This window comes from Molossus molossus, unplaced genomic scaffold (genome assembly GCF_014108415.1).
Source record: "Molossus molossus isolate mMolMol1 unplaced genomic scaffold, mMolMol1.p scaffold_m16_p_12, whole genome shotgun sequence".
Taxonomy (NCBI): Eukaryota; Metazoa; Chordata; class Mammalia; order Chiroptera; family Molossidae; genus Molossus; species Molossus molossus.
The window spans coordinates 36,921,559-36,939,190 of NW_023425347.1; the positions used below are offsets into that span (position 1 = coordinate 36,921,559).

Below are 17,632 nucleotides of genomic sequence, written 5' to 3' on the forward strand. Positions count from 1 at the left end.
TCTGCTTCTACAGCAGTGTCCAGCTTCTTTTCCAAAGATTGCTGTGAGAGTAACCCAAACCTTCCCAATAATTAGGGTCTCCTGTGTATTTGCTCCTCCCTTGATTCTTTGCTTCTTCCAAGTTAAACCACAGGACCCTTTTTTTAGAACCTGCTGATCATACCAAATAAATTATATCAGATCAAAAGATCTGTTCTATGTTTAAAGATTGTTAAAAGTGGCTTCAGGACTCGGTTTGTATGACTTTCATTTTGGTTTACTTCCAAACCTGTAAATAATGTATAAGAGATTAGGATGCAAATGATGGGTGCTGATCTTTGTGCCTCTCTAATTCCTCAGGGAACTGAACTATAGTGGTAAAACTCTGTGCAAAGTGAGAAACCATCAGTTGGAGGAACAAGGCAACCATATGCTTGTGAAGTTGGATTCATAAGTCCACCTACTCCATGATGAAAATTCTCTCAGCACCATAGTAGGCCCATGGTTACATGCTCTGTGTTTTATTTTGTTTGCATCTTTGGGGTCTCTGGCAGGCCTGGCCATGGCTTACCATGTGAACCTGCTCTTCCCAACCTACCTTCTCTCTTTAATTGATCTCCTTCATTACTATGGTTATGACTCTTAGGCTATGACTCAATGATAATTAGATATTTAAAACATTTTAGTTTTCTTTCTTTATTTGATATATATATTATTATATTGAACTGAAATAAGGGAGTCTATGATTTGAAATTGGTAACTGATTCTTTTTTTTTTTTTCTGTTATCTTCCATGTCAGTGAATTGTAGTAAACATGGCCTTATTTATATTGTATATAGTGGTATATAATTGAAAATCTTGGGCAAATACAATATCAATTTACACTTAAAATTTCCAAGACCAGAACTTTTCATGCTGTGAAGATGGTGGCACGCAGGACCAGAGCAGGGGTGAGTGTGTGAGAGTGTGAGAGTGTGAGCAAGTGCGAGTGAGAGAGTGAGTGGACGTGAATGTGGACGAGCAGCCTTGAGCAGTACAGAAACATGGGGCAGAAGGTTTCTGTGCTGTGGATGGAAAGCACTGCAGTAAGTGGCTCCTCAGCTAGCTTCTGGGAAGGCCCCGCCATTTTGGAATATCCTTGGTCTTCTCTGGGAGGAGGCAGAAGGGAGCAGCTAGGACCCAGTGACCTGAGTCCACCAGAGCACCTTGCACCATTTAATCAGTGGACCCCGCTGTGTCAACGCAGACCAGCACACAGTAGCAGTGCTATCGAGGTGCGTGCTGTGGTAGCTGCAACCGGCCAGGAGCCAAGCACCATCCCCCACAGCAGCAGCCTGATTGGAGCCAAACACCACCACCACCAGCAGTAGTCACAGCTTGGGAGCCCAGTACCTTCCCCCACAGCAGCAGTGACTGGGTGGGAGTGGAGCCCCAATCCCCATAACAGCAGAGGCTCTGGAGCCAAGACACACCCCCAGCAGCAGGGGGTTGGGAGCCAATATCCATCCCCAGGCAGCAGCAGCACAGATCAGCGGCTGATATGAATCCCCAGCAGCATCAGCATCAGCACAGGCTGATCAAAAGTGGTGCCCCAGCCCAAGCCTTGCTGCTGCTTAGGCAGCCGAGACCCATCCCTGACAACTACAGCAGTGGATTTGGAGTGGAGCCCCACCCTTCCAGCAGCAGCAACATCCCAGGAGCTGAGCATCCTCAGCTGCCAACAATAGCAGTGGATTGGGAGCTGAGAGCACACCCTGGCAATAGCAGCAGCAGTAGAAGTGCAAACTGGAGCTGACACTCGCTGCAACTGATCAGGAACTGAGCCTACTAGGCAGCAGCATACCCCAGCAGCACACCAGTGGGACCCACACACCCCAACAGTTTACCAGCTGGATCCACGCACCCCAGAAGCACACCAGCTGGACCCATGCACCCCAGGCAGCAGCAGCACAGATCAGCAGATGACACCCATCCACAGCAGCATCAGCAGAGGGTGATCAGGTGCAGTGCCCCATCCCAAGCAGCAGAAAGACTGGGGCAGCTGAGATCTGCATGATAGATCTAACATGACAGACCAGTACAAGCCACCAGTTGTCAATCCTCCAGGACCCACAGCAGGCAAGAGGCGCCATGCACCAAAACAGTCTTGGAGGCACAGAAGCCTTATTTGATACACAACAACCTGCCTATATGTTTCAACATTTCTCACCGGCCTAGAACTGCCAGATTGCTAAAATGGTGAGACAAAGAAACAACACCCAAATGAAATAAAAGGAGGAATCACCAGAAATGGAACTACATGAAATGGAAGAAAGCAATTTGTCAGATAAAGAATTCAAATCAATGATTTTAGGGGTGCTCAAACAATTTTGTGAAAACTACAAGCAACTTAATAAGAATTATGAAGAGCACAGTGGGAACTATATCAGCTTAAAAAAGAGGTAGAAGCTATGCATAAAAATCAAGAAGAAATAAAGTATGACATAGCTGTTTTGAAAAATACCTTAGAAGGATTCAATAGTAGATTAGAAGAAGCTGAAGACTGAATCAGCAAGTTAGAAGACAAGGTAGAAAAAAACACACACCCAAATAGAGCAGCAAATGGGGGGGGGGGGGTGAAAAAGCAGGAAGAGAGTTTAAGGGAGCTTTGGGACAATACAAAACATAACAACATTCACATCATAAGGGTACTGGAAGGAGAAGAATCAGAGAAAAAATAGAGAACCTGTTTGAAGAAATAATGACAGAAAACTTTCCTAAATTGGTGAAGGAAAATGTCACACAAGTCCAGGAAACACAGAGAGTCCTAAGCAAGATGAACCCCAAAAGACCCACAGCTAGACACATTATAATTAAAATGGCAAACATTAAAGACGAAGAAAGATTCTTAAAGGAAGCAAGAGAGAGACAGAAAGTTACCTGCAAGGGAGCTCCCACTAGACTGTCAGCTGATTTCTCAATAGAAACACTGCAGGCTAGAAGGGAGAAGTATACAAAACAATGAAAGTCAAGGGTCTGAATCCAAGAATACTCTATCCAATAAGGCTATCATTCAAAATTGAAGAAGAAATAAAGAGCTTCACAGACAAAAAAAAGCTAAAGAAATTTACCATCACCAAACCAGAATTGCAAGAAATGCTGAAGGGATTGTCATCAGAAGAAGAAGAAACAGAGAGAGAGGAACACAGGCATTAAGTAAAAATGGCAACTAATAAGTGTCTATCAATAATAACCTTAAATGTAAATGGCTTAAATGCTCCAATCAAACGACATAGGGTAGCTGATTGGATAAGGAAACATGACCCATATATATGCTGTCTACAAAAGAACAGCTTCAGAACAAAAGACTCAGGATGAAAGTGAAGGGATGGAAATTTTTTTTCCAAGCAAATGGAAATGAAAAGAAAGCTGGTGTAGCAATACACATATCTGATAAGATAGACTTCAAAATGAGGGCTATAATAGACAAAAAAAAGTCACTACATAATATTAAAAGGAGCAATCCAAAAAGAGGCTATAACCCTGGTAAACATATATACACCAAATACGGGAGCACAAAAATACATTAAAAAACATCTGGAGGACTTAAAGGGAGAGATTAAAAGCAATACAATCATAGTGGGTAGCTTTAACACCCCACTGACACCACTAGATAGATCTTTTAAACAAAAAATCAACAAAGACACAGAGTCCTTAAATGATGAACTAGATCAGTCGGACTTAATTGATATTTACAGAATATTTCACCCCAAAGCTGTGGAATATACATTCTTCTCAAGTGCACATGGGACATTCTCAAAGATAGACCATATGTTAGGACACAAAGTAAGTCTCTATAAATTCAAGAAGATTGAAATCATATCAAGTATCTTCTCAGATCACAATGGCAGGAAACTAGAAATCAATTAAAACAAAAACATTCAAACACTTGGAAGCTAAATAGCATGTTATTAAACAATGAATGGATTACCAATGAGATCAAGGAAGAAATTAAAAACTTCCTGGAAACCAATGAAAAATACACAATAACACAAAATCTATGGGACACTGAGAAAGCAGTCCTGAGAGGGAAGTTCACAGCATTACAGGCCTACCTCAAACAACGAGAATAATTCCTAATTGACTTTCTAACCTTACAACTTAAAGAACTAGAAAGTAAATAAAAAGAAAAACCCGCCCTGGCCGGTTTGGCTCAGCAGTTAGAGTGTCGGCCTGCGGTCCAGAGAGACCCGGGTTCGGTTCCCGCTAAGGGCACGTACCTCGGTTGCAGTTTGTCCCCGGCCCTGGTCGGTCGTGCGGGTGGCAGCCACTCGATGTGTTCCTTTCACGTTGATGTTTCTCTCTCTCTCTGTTCCTCTCTCTCCCTCCCATTCTACCTGAACAAAAAATGGAAAAATGTCCTCGGGTGAGGATTAAAAAAAAAAAGAAAAAAGAAAATAAAAAAAGAAAAACCCAGAGCAAGTAGAAGGAAAGAAATAGTAAAGGTCAGAGCAGAAATAATGACATAGAAACTAAAAAAAATTCAAAATACGAATGAAACAAAGAGCTGGTTCTTTGAAAAGATAAACAAGATTGATGGAGCTTTAGCCAGACTCAGCAAGAAACAAAAAGAGAGGACCCAAATAAACAAAATCAGAAAATAAAGAGGAGAAATAACAACTGACACTGCAGAAATACAAAGGCTCATGAAAACACACTATGAACAATTATACACCAACAAATTGGACAATCTAGGTGAAATGGAAAAATTTCTACAGACACACAGTCTTCCAAAACTGAACCAGGAAGAAATAGAAAACTTGAACAGACCAATAACAACTAAGGAAATTGAAGATGTAATCAAGAAACTCCCCGCAAAGAAAAGGCCAGACCCAGACGGCTTCATGGAGGAGTTTTACCGAACATTCAAAGAACTAACACCCATTCTCCGCAAACTATTCCCCAAAAAAATCTAAGAACACGGAAGACTTCCAAACTCATTTTATGATGCCAGCATAATCCTAATTCCAAAACTGGATAAAGACACAACAAAGAAAGAAAACTACAGACTAATATCCCTGATGAACACAGATGCCAAAATTCTTAATAAAATATTAGCAAATCGGATCCAGCAATACATCAAAATTATTCATCATGACCAAGTGGGTTTCATCCCAGGCATGCAAGGATGGTAAATATTTGCAAATCAATAAATGTAACATATTTATTGATACCACATGAACAAAATGAAAGATAAAACCATATGATCTTATCAATAAATGCTGAAAAAACATTCGACAAAATTCAACACCCATTTCTGATAAAAATGCTCAGTGATGTGGGAATAGAGGGATCATATCTCAACATAATAAAGGCCATATATGAAAAACCTACAGCCAACTTCATACTCAATGGGCCAAAACTAAAAGTATTTTCCTTAAGAACAGGAACAAGACAGGGATGCCCACTTTCGCCACTCTTATTTAACATAGTACTGGAAGTCTTAGCCATAGTAATTAGACATGAAGAAAGAAAAAAGGGATCTAAATTGGAAAGGAGGAAGTGAAACTGTTACTATTTGCAGATGACATGATATTGTACATAGAAAGCCCTAAAGACTCCATAAAAAATCTACTAGATTTAATAAATGAATTTGGCAAAGTAGCAGGATACAAAATTAATGTCAAGAAATCAATGGCATTCTTAAGCACTAATGATGAACTCACAGAAAGAGAAACTAAAAAAACAATCCCATTTACCATTGCGGCAAAAAATTAAGATACCTAGGTATAAATTTAACCAAAGAAGTAAAGGACCTCTTCACAGATAACTACATGTCATTGAGAAACAAAATAGAGGCAGATATAAAAAAGTGGAAGCATATACTGTGTTCATGGACTGGAAGAATTAACATCATTAAAATATTCATACTACCCAAGGCAATCTATAGATTCAAAGTAATCCCCATTAAAATACCAATGACATATTTCCCAGAACTAGAACAAATACTCCAAAAGTTTACATAGAATTAAAAAAGACCCTGAATAGCCACAACAGTCTTGAAAAAGAAGAATAAAGTAGGAGGAATCACAATACCAGATATCAGGTTATACTACAAAGTGACTGTAATCAAAACAACCTGGTACTGGCACAAGAACAGGCATATAGATCGATGGGACAGAATAGAGAACTCAGAAATTGACCCAAGACAATCCACTCAATCAATATTTGGCAAGAGCATACAGTGGAGACAAGAAAGCCTCTTCAATAAATGGTGTTGGGAAAATTGGACAGCTACATGCAAAAAAAATGAAACTAGACCACCATCTTACACCATACATAAGAATAAACTCAAAATGGATAAAAGACTTAGATGTGAGTCATGAATCCATAAAATTCTAGAAGAAAATGTAGGCAACAAAATTTCAGACATCATACGCAGCAGAATTTTCACTGATACAACACCTAAGGCAAGAGAAACAAAGAAAAAAAATGAACACATGGGACTACATCAAACTAAAAAGCTTCTGCACAACAAAAGAAACAATTGTCAAAATGGAAAGGAAACCCACTATATGGGAGAACATCATTGCCAATGATACATCAGATAAGCAGTTAATTTCCAAAATCTATAGAGTGCTCATACAACTCAGCAAGAGGAAGACAAAGAACCCAATTAATAAATGGGCAGAGGACCTAAAGAAACACCTCTCCAAACAGGACATACAAATGACCAAGAGACATATGAAGAAATGCTCAACATCACCAATCATCAGAGAGATACAAATTAAAACAACAATGAAGTATCACCTCACACCTGTCAGAATGGCCACCATCAACAAATCATCAAACAAGTGTTGGTGAGGGTGTGGAGAAAAGGGGACTCTAGTACACTGCTGGTGGGAATGCAGACTGGTGCAGTCACTATGGAAAGCAGTATGGTGTTACCTCAAAAAATTAAAAATTGAACTTCCATTTGACCCAGTGATCCCACTTCTAGGAATATACCCTAAGAAGCCTGAAACACCAATCAGAAAGAATATATGTACCCCCATGTTTATAGCAGCACTATTTACAATAGCTAAGATCTGGAAACAGCTCAAGTGTCCATCAATAGATGAATGGATACAAAAGCAGTGGTACTTATACACACTGGAATACTATGCAGCTGGAAGAAAGAAAGATCTCTTATCCTTTGAGAAGACATGGAGGTACCTGGAGAGTATTATCCTACGCGAAACAAGCCAATCAGAGAAAGACAAATGTCACATGATTTCACTTATTTGTGGAATATAATGAACAAAGCAAGCTGGTGAACAAAATAGACCCAGAGACATAGAAGTAGGGTACAGACTGATGCACTCAGAAGACGGGGTGAGGGGAAGAGAAGAGATAAACCAGAAAAGTTATATGCATGTATGCATAACCATGGACATAGAAAACAATGCTGGGCCCGGGGTTGGGGGGGATCAGGAAGAGGAAGTCAATTGGGGAAAAAGGAGAAACATGTGTAACAAAAATAAATTAATTAAAAAATATTAAAAATTAAAAAAAAATTTCAAGACCAAACTCATTTTTACTCTAATATTGTTTGTTTGCTTTCTTATACTTGTATTTGACTGTTCACATCGGCAATTTAACTTTTCCATGAAATTTGTAGTTTTTTCCAGACAGCTATTGTCTCAAATAATCAACAACCTGATATCCATGTAAAAAAAGTTTTTATTCATTACTTTTTCTGATAAACAAAATAATGAGTCAATAAACTTATTAAAAATTAGTACTGACATAATTTTTCAAATACTTTTGGGTGTTTATACTTAAGGTATCCCTTCTAGAATTCCTAAAATTATTTTTATGAGTTCATAATCAGGGGATGAATCAAATTCAGAAATATCCTACACTTTTGTTGTTGATGTGTTTTAAAACCCTGTTGTAGGTTTACTTGAATTTTTTTTCTTTTGTATGGTACAAATGGTGATACTTAGAATAATACTAACAAGTACCACAGATCCAACCACTATCAACACCAAAGAAGAAATGCTGATTCCAGAATTAGGATTTGGTTGACTTTCATCAGGAACAGGAGTAAACAAAGCTACTCGTTCAATGTTGGATACTTTTGATGTCAAATTGCTTTTATCTACACTTCGAATGGCAACAAATATGTGGGTTGCATTTTCTTCTGAGATATTTCCTGGTTTAAATGCAAAGATTTCCTTGGCGTTAGCCTCATTTGGTACCAGATCAGCAGTATTTACTTGTAAAGCATCATCAAAATTGTCTCTTAGATCCAGGATACTTCCACTCGTTCTTATGATATATTGTTTAACTAGGGAAAAAAAAGGGGGTACATGTAGTTCAGAAACTAGAGCATACCATGTTAAATTCCTTTTTATTCATTCTCCTCAAAATATTGTTTAGTTATGCCAAGCTTATACTCATATCCAAAGTCTTACTAATTTTTCAATATAAACTGTGTTTTAATTTTTTGACTTTGCCATCGCTACATTTTTTGTTTGAAAGTGGGACCAGATAAAACGTGTTCTATTTGATTGATTTAAAAATATCAGATTATAAAATTAATAATTTACTGAGTTATGGATTAAAAACTGTTCACCTCCCACCCACCCTCACACCCTTGCTTTTGCATGAGCATCTTTCTCTTGATCAACACCATATGACACCTCATTCTTACCTTTTCCAACATCAAAATCATCTCCTGGTGCTGTCCATGTTAGATTGATCATATCTCCATCAAATGTGGCTTCAAGGTCTGTGATTTGACTTGGTGGGTACAGGTCAGGCAAAGCAGATGATGAAACATTTGAAACCACAAATGCATCTCCAGATGCTATTCTGGTGAAACTCTCCACAATTGTCTGAGAATCCTTATTAATTTCAGGTCTTGGTGGATTCATTTCAATTTTCCCTGCGTTAAAAAGTCCCAGTTTATTATGAGCACAACACTCCTAGTGTTTTCAATGGAATCCCCATCCTACTTGTCCTCTCCTCTTACATATATAAAAGGTTAGGGCAAAAGTAGGTTTACAGTTATGAGTATGTGAAACAGAGTTTATTCTTGTATTATTTACTAATTATTGTATTATTTTTCATAGGAACAACTGTAAACCTACTTTTGCCCCACCACATATATATATATGTATGCACAATGACATTTTAACAAGTTTGGTGACAAAGTCATAAGCATGCAATTGATGGGAGAATTTGTTTTCTTTAGTACCCTGACCAGGATATTGTAGGATATAACTGGACAATGAATTGCTAAGGAATTAAGGCTGCCCTGAATGGGAGTAATGTTATATAAATGCTTTTTTTTTAAAGGGATTTTTTATTTTATTTCTCAAATTATCTTTAAGCCGGGAATAAACCTGTGGAGATTGCTTCCGGTTTCCTTCTAACCACTGTACCCCGTTCTTCCCTTCCTCCCTGCTGCAAGTACTAAGAAATAATACTTCAGGTTATAGTCCAGTTGTTAACAGAAAAGCCCCGAAAGTCACAGATAAGATGCAAAACAAAGGAAAATGAACAAGGAATGCTTTCTTAAGCCTTATCTTTTTCACCTTGCTCAATACATTTTTTTGACTTAATAAAAATATTCAAAATAAATGTTTATTCATTTATGTATCTTTTACAATATGTGTAATCTGAAAGATAAATTCTGCCACTGGCTTATGCTTAGGTACATAACACGTTAACCTGGTCCCTTCACCCTTCGTTAAATTTTGGCATATTATTATTGCTATAGGTAAGGTGCTCCAAATTAATTTAATGGCTGACATTTATTGAATGCTTACTAGATACCAGACACTGTACCAAAGCATATGTTAATTTGAAGGCAAACCCCAACATGACTGAGAACTTCATTGCAGAAATGGGAAAAACTATATTTTGAGTTGTGAAATGTTTGAAGCCTTAATCATATCAACTCTCAATTAATTATTACAGCCAGCACTGGATTTCAGCTGTCATGAGTTACTCACCATCCACTACCCAGCCTGGTATATATGCAGCTCTATTTGGTGTATGCCTGAAGCTTCTGGTGACAGTGTTTGCTCCTCCATGAGCCCGCACTTTCAAACTATATCTGCCATTTGCTGAATAAGCTGTAAAATATCTGGAGTAGACCCCATCATCCTTGAAAGTATCAGCACCTTGTTATAGAAATTAAGAAATAAATTATTATAATAAAGAAAAAGAGAAATTTATGCATTTTCTAAGTCAAGCATATGGCCTTTGTAAGCATATCCTTTAGAATGAACTCCATATTTTGTGATTGACCCCTTGGGGAATATTTCTATTATGCTCTATCAACCAGTATCTTAAGTTGATATCCTTGAATTATGATCTATATATTTATATATCAATATATGTGTAATATTAAATGTATTATAATATGTATAATACTACACACATATACACACACTGATACTTATGTGTGTCTAATAAATACCTTCATCTTTATTAATTTATATGCAGATTATTAAAGTACTTGTTTTATCATTTCTCAGTCAAATGATTTGTTTGAAGGTCTTAGTTTATCTAAATGCATAATTATGTCATCTCTCTGTTCAAATCAGAAGGATCTCCACTAAAAAAGTATATTAGCATAGAATTTAATTCTCACTATAGTTACTTACAAATTATTTTGACATAATCTTCAACCACTTTTTTTTTTTTTTTAAATCCTCACCTCTTGCTCTATGATGCATTAACTTCCTGGTCTGATCATAAGTATAGTTCTTGATATCATGGGTACTGAAGTTATTCATTAAATTGCAAATACATTGCCAAGGGCATTTAACATTCCAAGACAGAGGTTCTTTAAATGAGGACCTTGGATCAACAGAATCTGTATCTCTCTGGATTGTATTAGGAATGCAACTTTCTTAGACCTCTTAGGGAAGGGCCAGCATTCTGTGTTATAACAAGCCCTCTAGGTGATTCCTCTGCTTGCTAAAGTTTAAGAACCCCTGCTACAAGTCATTGATAATCATCAATATATTCTTAGGTAAAGGCATTCTAAATTAGCTAAGTAGCTACCTGGTAAAACCTTGAGAAATGACAAGATACAGGTGATTTTTATGTAGCATGGAAGGAGTTGGGGGAAAAGGAAGAGTTAGAGGATAGTTGAGGAAAATACTGTCAGATCAGGAGGTCACTGAGGTACCCCAAAGAATAATTTTACTTTCTAACTCTTGTTGATTATAGGATTATGAATGAACTGGATTAATTACACTGCTTAGGATACTAAGAAATCTGTGGTAATTCAGATGTCTATCAAATTGGTTTTTTTCTTTGATCACTGACCTCTCAAAAGAAGGTTCAGTTCCCAGACAAACCCGGAGTCTGTGAGAAAGGTTTTTAAGTACCTCTCACCCATGCAGACCAGGGAGACTGTGTGGCCAACAGTATATTTTGTTTTCCTGCCAGTCAGACCTGGTATCTGATGCCTTTGTGATGTCCCCTCCTCTCTTGTGGCAGTTCTGCCTGCCCTTGGGCCTCGGTCCCCAGGACTATATTTGCAGTTTGGGAATCACTCTTGCCTGTCTCCCCTTGCCTGCTGGGGGGTCCAGGTCCCACCACCTAACCCTTGTGGTTGGTGTGCTTCACTCTCTCTGGCCAGACTTCCTTGATGATGTGCCTAAGAAACACACGTTCAGAGTGTTGATGCCATCCTCACTCTCTTGAATGAGACCTTTCTGTCTAGATGACAAACAATAATGACAGTAAATGACATTTATTATTACTATGGGCAAAACACTTCCTAATCACTTTGTAGGATGTACCAGGATAGAATTTCCTGCTGGCCCTGCAGTTCATCCATAATCTGCATCGATTTTCTTGGTGTCTGTCGCTCCCCTATACTGCCATGGACCCAAACATATCCTGAGTTATGGAAACATAGACGAATTCTTTAACCAAACTGTAAATTACCTGCACCATTGTCCAAAAGTTCCAAGACTTCTGTTTTCCCACTACTTGATTCAATGAACGCAGTCACATTGGCTCCAATGATGCGAGTATACCCTTGTAGAATTTCCGCATAAACAACCATTGGGTTGGGGAAGCTGTTTGTATCTTTATTCATTTTAGCATTCACTGTGATTGGAGGCACAGAAGAATTTGCTGCCCGAGAATTAACTGTTATAGTTAATGTTTCTGAGTCTGCTTTGGCTTGAAGATTGTACGTCCAAACACCCGCCTAAAAATTCAAAGGAATAGAGTGAGTATCCAAGATCAAGTTATTTTTTTTTTGTTTCCATTATCCAACTCCAAAATAAATCTTAGAAATATGTTGCAGAAAAGATAGGGTTTGAAATTTTTGAACGATTTATTTATTTATATATTTATTTATTTTTTGAATGTGAAAGGATGATAATGGAGACAGCTTGGGCAGGGCATCCTGGCTATTGTCATGCACAGTCTCCAAACTTTGTGAAATCTCAGCTGGGAAAAATAAGTTTTGGAAAGTTTGCCTTTGTCTTGACCTTACTCATTGACCTGGGTGTTCATAAATTCTATGATCTGGTAATGGTGATAAGGAATGACTATGTACACACCAAGTTGCACAGACTCCCTACACTGCCTCCTCAAAGTTATTCTTAGCCTACCTCATTTTTCCACTTTTCTCCCTTCCTCTTAATGCATAAGTCCTTTTCTCCTTTCCCTGCCACCACAATTTTCAGGACCATACAGGCACAGCAAGTACATTGTATTTTATCTTAATTTTGAAGATGATACAAGTATTGGTACCCATATTGATGATATTAAACAATGTATTTTTAGCCATGAAACAGATTTGTGTGGAAATCAAAAAGGTGATTGCTTACCTTTGCAATTCCCGGAACAGTGAAATAGGCCATTTTGCAATCATTGTCCACAATGAAATTTGTCATTGATGTTCCATGGGGGTCCCAGAGAGAAATCGTGGGATACTGCTTTTCCCATGTGATGAGAAAGAATGTGTCCTTTCCCACAGTGCTGTCAATGATTACAGTTCCATTCATCCAGAGATTATAACTGAGCTTTAATCCCCTACTTTCAAGCTGTAAAAAATACATCTTTAAAAAATTAATGACTGGAGAGAAGAGTAATTTTATTCTTAAAAATTAAAAAACAAAAACATAGTTCTTAATTTCTGGCCTGAGAAATAACTCCTTAGGCTTGTGATCTCCGTGAAAGCTGATTGGGATGTGACATTTCCACAGACATTTCCACAGAAAGTGTGGAAATGTAGGGTCTGAGGAAAGGACAGAGTATGATAAAAGCATCAGAGCAGGAGCGTGGGTTTTACAGTTGGACACGTGGCTGTATTATTTTTTTCCAGTTGTTTCTGTGAACACCCACTTGAGACTTTAGCATTAAAGGGTGCTACAACGTTGAAGAAGAATTAGCTGTAGGGTGTGTGTGTGTGTGTGTGTGTGTGTGTGTGTGTGTGTGAATTACCCTCAGTTTATCCATCTTTATGATGACCTAAAAGAAAATACTTATTGGTGGTGGCTACAGTATTTGAGTAGAGGCACAGGAAAGTCAGGGATAGCAAATAATGAGAAAAGCACTCATGGGTATTTTTCTGATGGGAAATCTTCAAATAAATTTTCACACATTGTAGAGTTAGTAGCCCTGGACATTAAACATGTCCAACAAGAGTGTAAAGAGGACCAAAGGATGTTTATGAAGGTTGGAATCTTGAGAAGAGAAGTGACTGTTAGGACCTTTCTTGGAGAGGAGCCTCAAAGAAAGTTTTTCAAGTCTTTGCAGATGGCTCTTAGGCAAGTATGGTGAATTTTATCTTCTGACCAAAATGGTGCTTTCAACAGATGTGCCATATCATGAAGTGATGGGAAATTCTACTTCTACTTTAACCCATCCCTAAACCCAAAATACTTCCATATCACTGCTGAGAGAAAAGAGTGAAGTCTACCACTGAAACATCATTGCAATAACAAAAATCTCAGTCCTATGTTAAGTGGATATGTCTTTGAGTGAGCAAAGTATTATCGAGTTAAATCTGAAATATGAATGACTTTCTTAGACTCCCCATCAGGAGAGTAGCACCAGGGGACAATGACTGAGTAAGGAGTGGGGCTCCGTATTTCAGCTGTTAGTGAGGGGAACAAAACCTTCTGCCCCATCCATACAGTTTAAGTCCATTTTAAAAACTTTGAGCACTTCCTGTATGCAAATGTGTCTTTTCTGGCTGATTTTCCACAACCTGTTCTTATATTTATAATTTTTAAAACTATTTTATTTTAATATCCCACCATCCACTGAAAATTACTAATGCTTAAACAGAATACAAACTAATATCTTCAAAATTAGTTCGCCCTCTTTGCTTGACAATTTTAGACAGTAGTATTGTCATTTTCTGAGTCAAACAGATTGAAACCCTTGGGAATTGAATTTAGTGTTCTCCTTCAGTTTATTCTCCATACACTGCCAAGCTAGATCCCAGACCACTTTTTAATCTGTTTGCAAGGTAGGGCTACAAACCAGATCTCTACATCAATCTGCACATATACTCCTAATCCTGCCTCCTATCATTTATGTGCTCTTCATTGTTGGAGATGAGAGGAAAATAGGTTTGTTTAGGTGCTCTTGTCAAGTGTGCACATAGGCTGAGACCTTGGTGGGAATGGATATGCATAAAAACAGAACTTTGTAAATATTTGCAAGGAAATAATCCGTGTCGACATCTTACAATGGACACAAGTGAAGAATAAAAATTTAGTCACAGTTTTTAAATCTAAGTAACAGAAAATGAGAGTGTTATTTAAGCACAAATAAAAAAAGGAGTTGAGTCCAGAAAAGAGGTGAATAAAATAGAGAGCCAGTGAAAAGAGAGGTTGAAGACGTAAAAGAAACACTACATTTTTAGATCTGTAATGATTATTCATTCTCTTTCTTCAGGTCAGTTTCTTTCCAAGACACTTCCTGTCCATTTGTAAGCCAGGTTCTTGAGTTCATTCATCTAATCTAAATTTATTTCACAGCAGCCAAGGGTGAGAGAAATCTTGGAAGTATGAGATATTTTTATGCACTCAGAGAAAAACAGATGCTATATTATTGAACAAAGTCTAATTTTTACGAAAAGTTTAACATTTTGATGTTATTCCTTAGCCAAACTCTGTGTGAAAAGAAAAATATAGATATATATATATATCTTTGCTATTTTACTACTTTACTATTTTACTACTTAGTTTGGCCATATCTAAAGAATAATTTCCATTTCATACTTAAGTTTTGATTTTAATTTACAATTGACTTTGAGGAAAATATAGAACTCAAAACTTATAACAACCAAATAATGTTTCTTCGTTATGGCTAAATGCGAACACGAAAACTGAGGAGCGGGACTCAGACCTGAAGGGACTGCTGGGAGGCGGCGGTGTTCCCCGAAGAAAGGGCCCCGAAAGCATCGATGAGGCCATTGCTCTCGGCATTGTCCGAGGGAGAAAAATGTTTTCCTCCTAAAATGAAAATACAGTTGCTAAGTTGCTTTCCAGAAAGCAAGTACTTACCACAAGTTAGCGATTTTAAGGCAACGGGATAAACAAAATAAGTTTCAGTACATATTATTAAAATAGACTCAAACCAGATAGAGGTAAAGTCTGAAATGTTAACTTAAAAACGTCATAACCAGAAAGCGTAAGCCGCTTTGATACCTTACAGAAATCTCAGCTGGTTGAAATGCATTGAATGATCACAGAATACAAAAAAGACGTTACAATTCCACATATTCAAACTCACAGATTTTACGCAGTCCTTTTAGGGGAATTATTCATTTTTATTTATGAGACAGTTCTTAACAGTATTGGCCTTCAGATTTTCTGGCCACAGTGGATCAGAATCAGAGACCTAGAATGGTTAAAGTGCTGCTATGTTGAGGTATCCTGACAATGGCCTGCACTGAGGAGTCAGGAAAACAGTAAGCAATGGAGACAAGTCTAAACAAGTACTACTTTTGGGAGCTACTTGGGACAGAAATAAATTTTACAATGGCCATGAATGCACTTTGAAAGTATGTGAGTTTGTACAACTAAGCATTTAAAAAGCAAGTATATATTTGGTAACATTAGAAGCCAACTCAATATATAATAATTGATGTTCATAGTTTTAAATTATGTATTCTCTACTGTATTTAAGAAGGCATTGAAAACATGTAGTTCATTTTCATCCTGTCTCTGTATCTAAGATAACAGCTACCAAAGTAAATGTTTATCTAGAAACTTCATTATTTACATCTATTCAGCCTGAGCGTGTGTGAATCCCATCGTCCCCCTACCCCTGCAGCCTAAGTAAGCTTTGGACTCATGGATTTCTTTCTCTCCATGTGCCTGGCATTGCCATCCCAACATGATTTTTTTTTTTAATCCTCACCCGAGGACACTTTTGCATTTATCTTTAGATAGAGTGGGAGGGAGAGAGGGAGGAAGAGAGAGAGAGAAACACCTTCATGGGAGAAACACATTGACTAGTTGCCACCCACACAACCCCCACTGGGGCTGGGGACAAACTACAACTGAGGTACATGCCCTTAGCGGAACCGAACCCGGGACTGTATGGTCCGCGGGCCGATGCTCTAACCACTGAGCAAAACCGGCCAGGGCCCAACATGATTTTTTACTTATGACCTGACCATCTTTTGTACTCCTTTTGCTCCAGAGAAATTCAACATCTGGTTCAAGACCCAGCTCAGAAGTCACCTTGCCTCGCATACCTTCTTTCCTTGACTCTATACAAGCCTGGGAGAAATCACGGCTTCCTCTGCTGTCACTGTGCTCTGCTCCTATATACTCCCCCTGTCATGGAAGAGTGTTATCTGATTATACAATCTGATTAGTAGTTTTATTTGTCTTTCTAGCCAACTGGACTCTGGGCTCCTTAAAACAAAGATCAGGTCTTGTTTAACTCTGGTCCCTAGCTCCTGGTACAGTGCCCTCAGAGCTCAAAAGAAGTTGAGTTGTCAGTCTCTACACTTACGCACTGCCATTGAAGGGCTAGAATATATAGGTCATCTTTTACCTGTTATAGTGGTCATCTGTGTGATGGCTTTATCAGCAGATGGTCCCAAAGCAATAAGATGAATGATGGCCCCACTTTCTTTCACTTTATCAACACAGAGACTTGCAGAGCTATCCTCCCCATCGGTCAGCAGCACTATTTCAGATCCACTGAGCTGGGAGTATATTGCTCCTATTACCTGCGAACATAATCAGAACATAATTACCAAAATGCTCCCAGATCAAGTAGACTTATAAGAGATTAGAAAATGGTGTACAGAGAAAATAAACATGCAGAAAATAAGTGATAGCTTCTGTGTTAAAATTATAGAATCTGCAATCAACAACCCATGAGGGAACTTAAACATGACTGTAGGGAATGTCCATCTGCTGTAGGGAATGTATGCTCAAGTGAAATTAGGTGGTAGTAGGGCTTTGGAGCATCCTACTTGGGTTAAATAACAGTGACATCTCAGCCTGGGGACGTCAGGTCAATAAGAAACCAGAAGCGTAACTGCAGAGTGTGGCATTAAATATTTCTCTTCTTTCTTTGACCAGACTTCCCTCTGACAAGCCTTCAGTGTATAAAATCTGTTGCATTTAGACAGCTAAATGCATTAAGAAACCACTTCAACATTAAAAAAACA

At 38.1% G+C, this 17,632-nt stretch overlaps 1 protein-coding gene across 2 annotated transcripts in view; it reads right to left on the bottom strand.

Moving 5' to 3' along the window:
- Positions 1-7,772: 7,772 nt before the first annotated feature.
- CLCA4 (chloride channel accessory 4) overlaps positions 7,773-17,632 on the bottom strand; it is a 28,341-nt gene continuing 18,481 nt past the window's right edge. The window contains exons 8-14 of one of the 2 annotated variants that reach the window (XM_036256443.1): positions 17,008-17,185; positions 15,346-15,452; positions 12,813-13,028; positions 11,917-12,184; positions 9,963-10,133; positions 8,657-8,890; positions 7,773-8,290 (exon numbers count right to left, since the gene is read on the bottom strand). In XM_036256443.1, coding sequence (XP_036112336.1) covers positions 7,881-8,290; positions 8,657-8,890; positions 9,963-10,133; positions 11,917-12,184; positions 12,813-13,028; positions 15,346-15,452; positions 17,008-17,185 — 1,584 coding nt within the window. In that variant the 3' untranslated portion in view covers positions 7,773-7,880. The remainder of the gene's footprint in view (positions 8,291-8,656; positions 8,891-9,962; positions 10,134-11,916; positions 12,185-12,812; positions 13,029-15,345; positions 15,453-17,007; positions 17,186-17,632) is intronic. The other variant, XM_036256444.1, reaches the window with a different exon arrangement.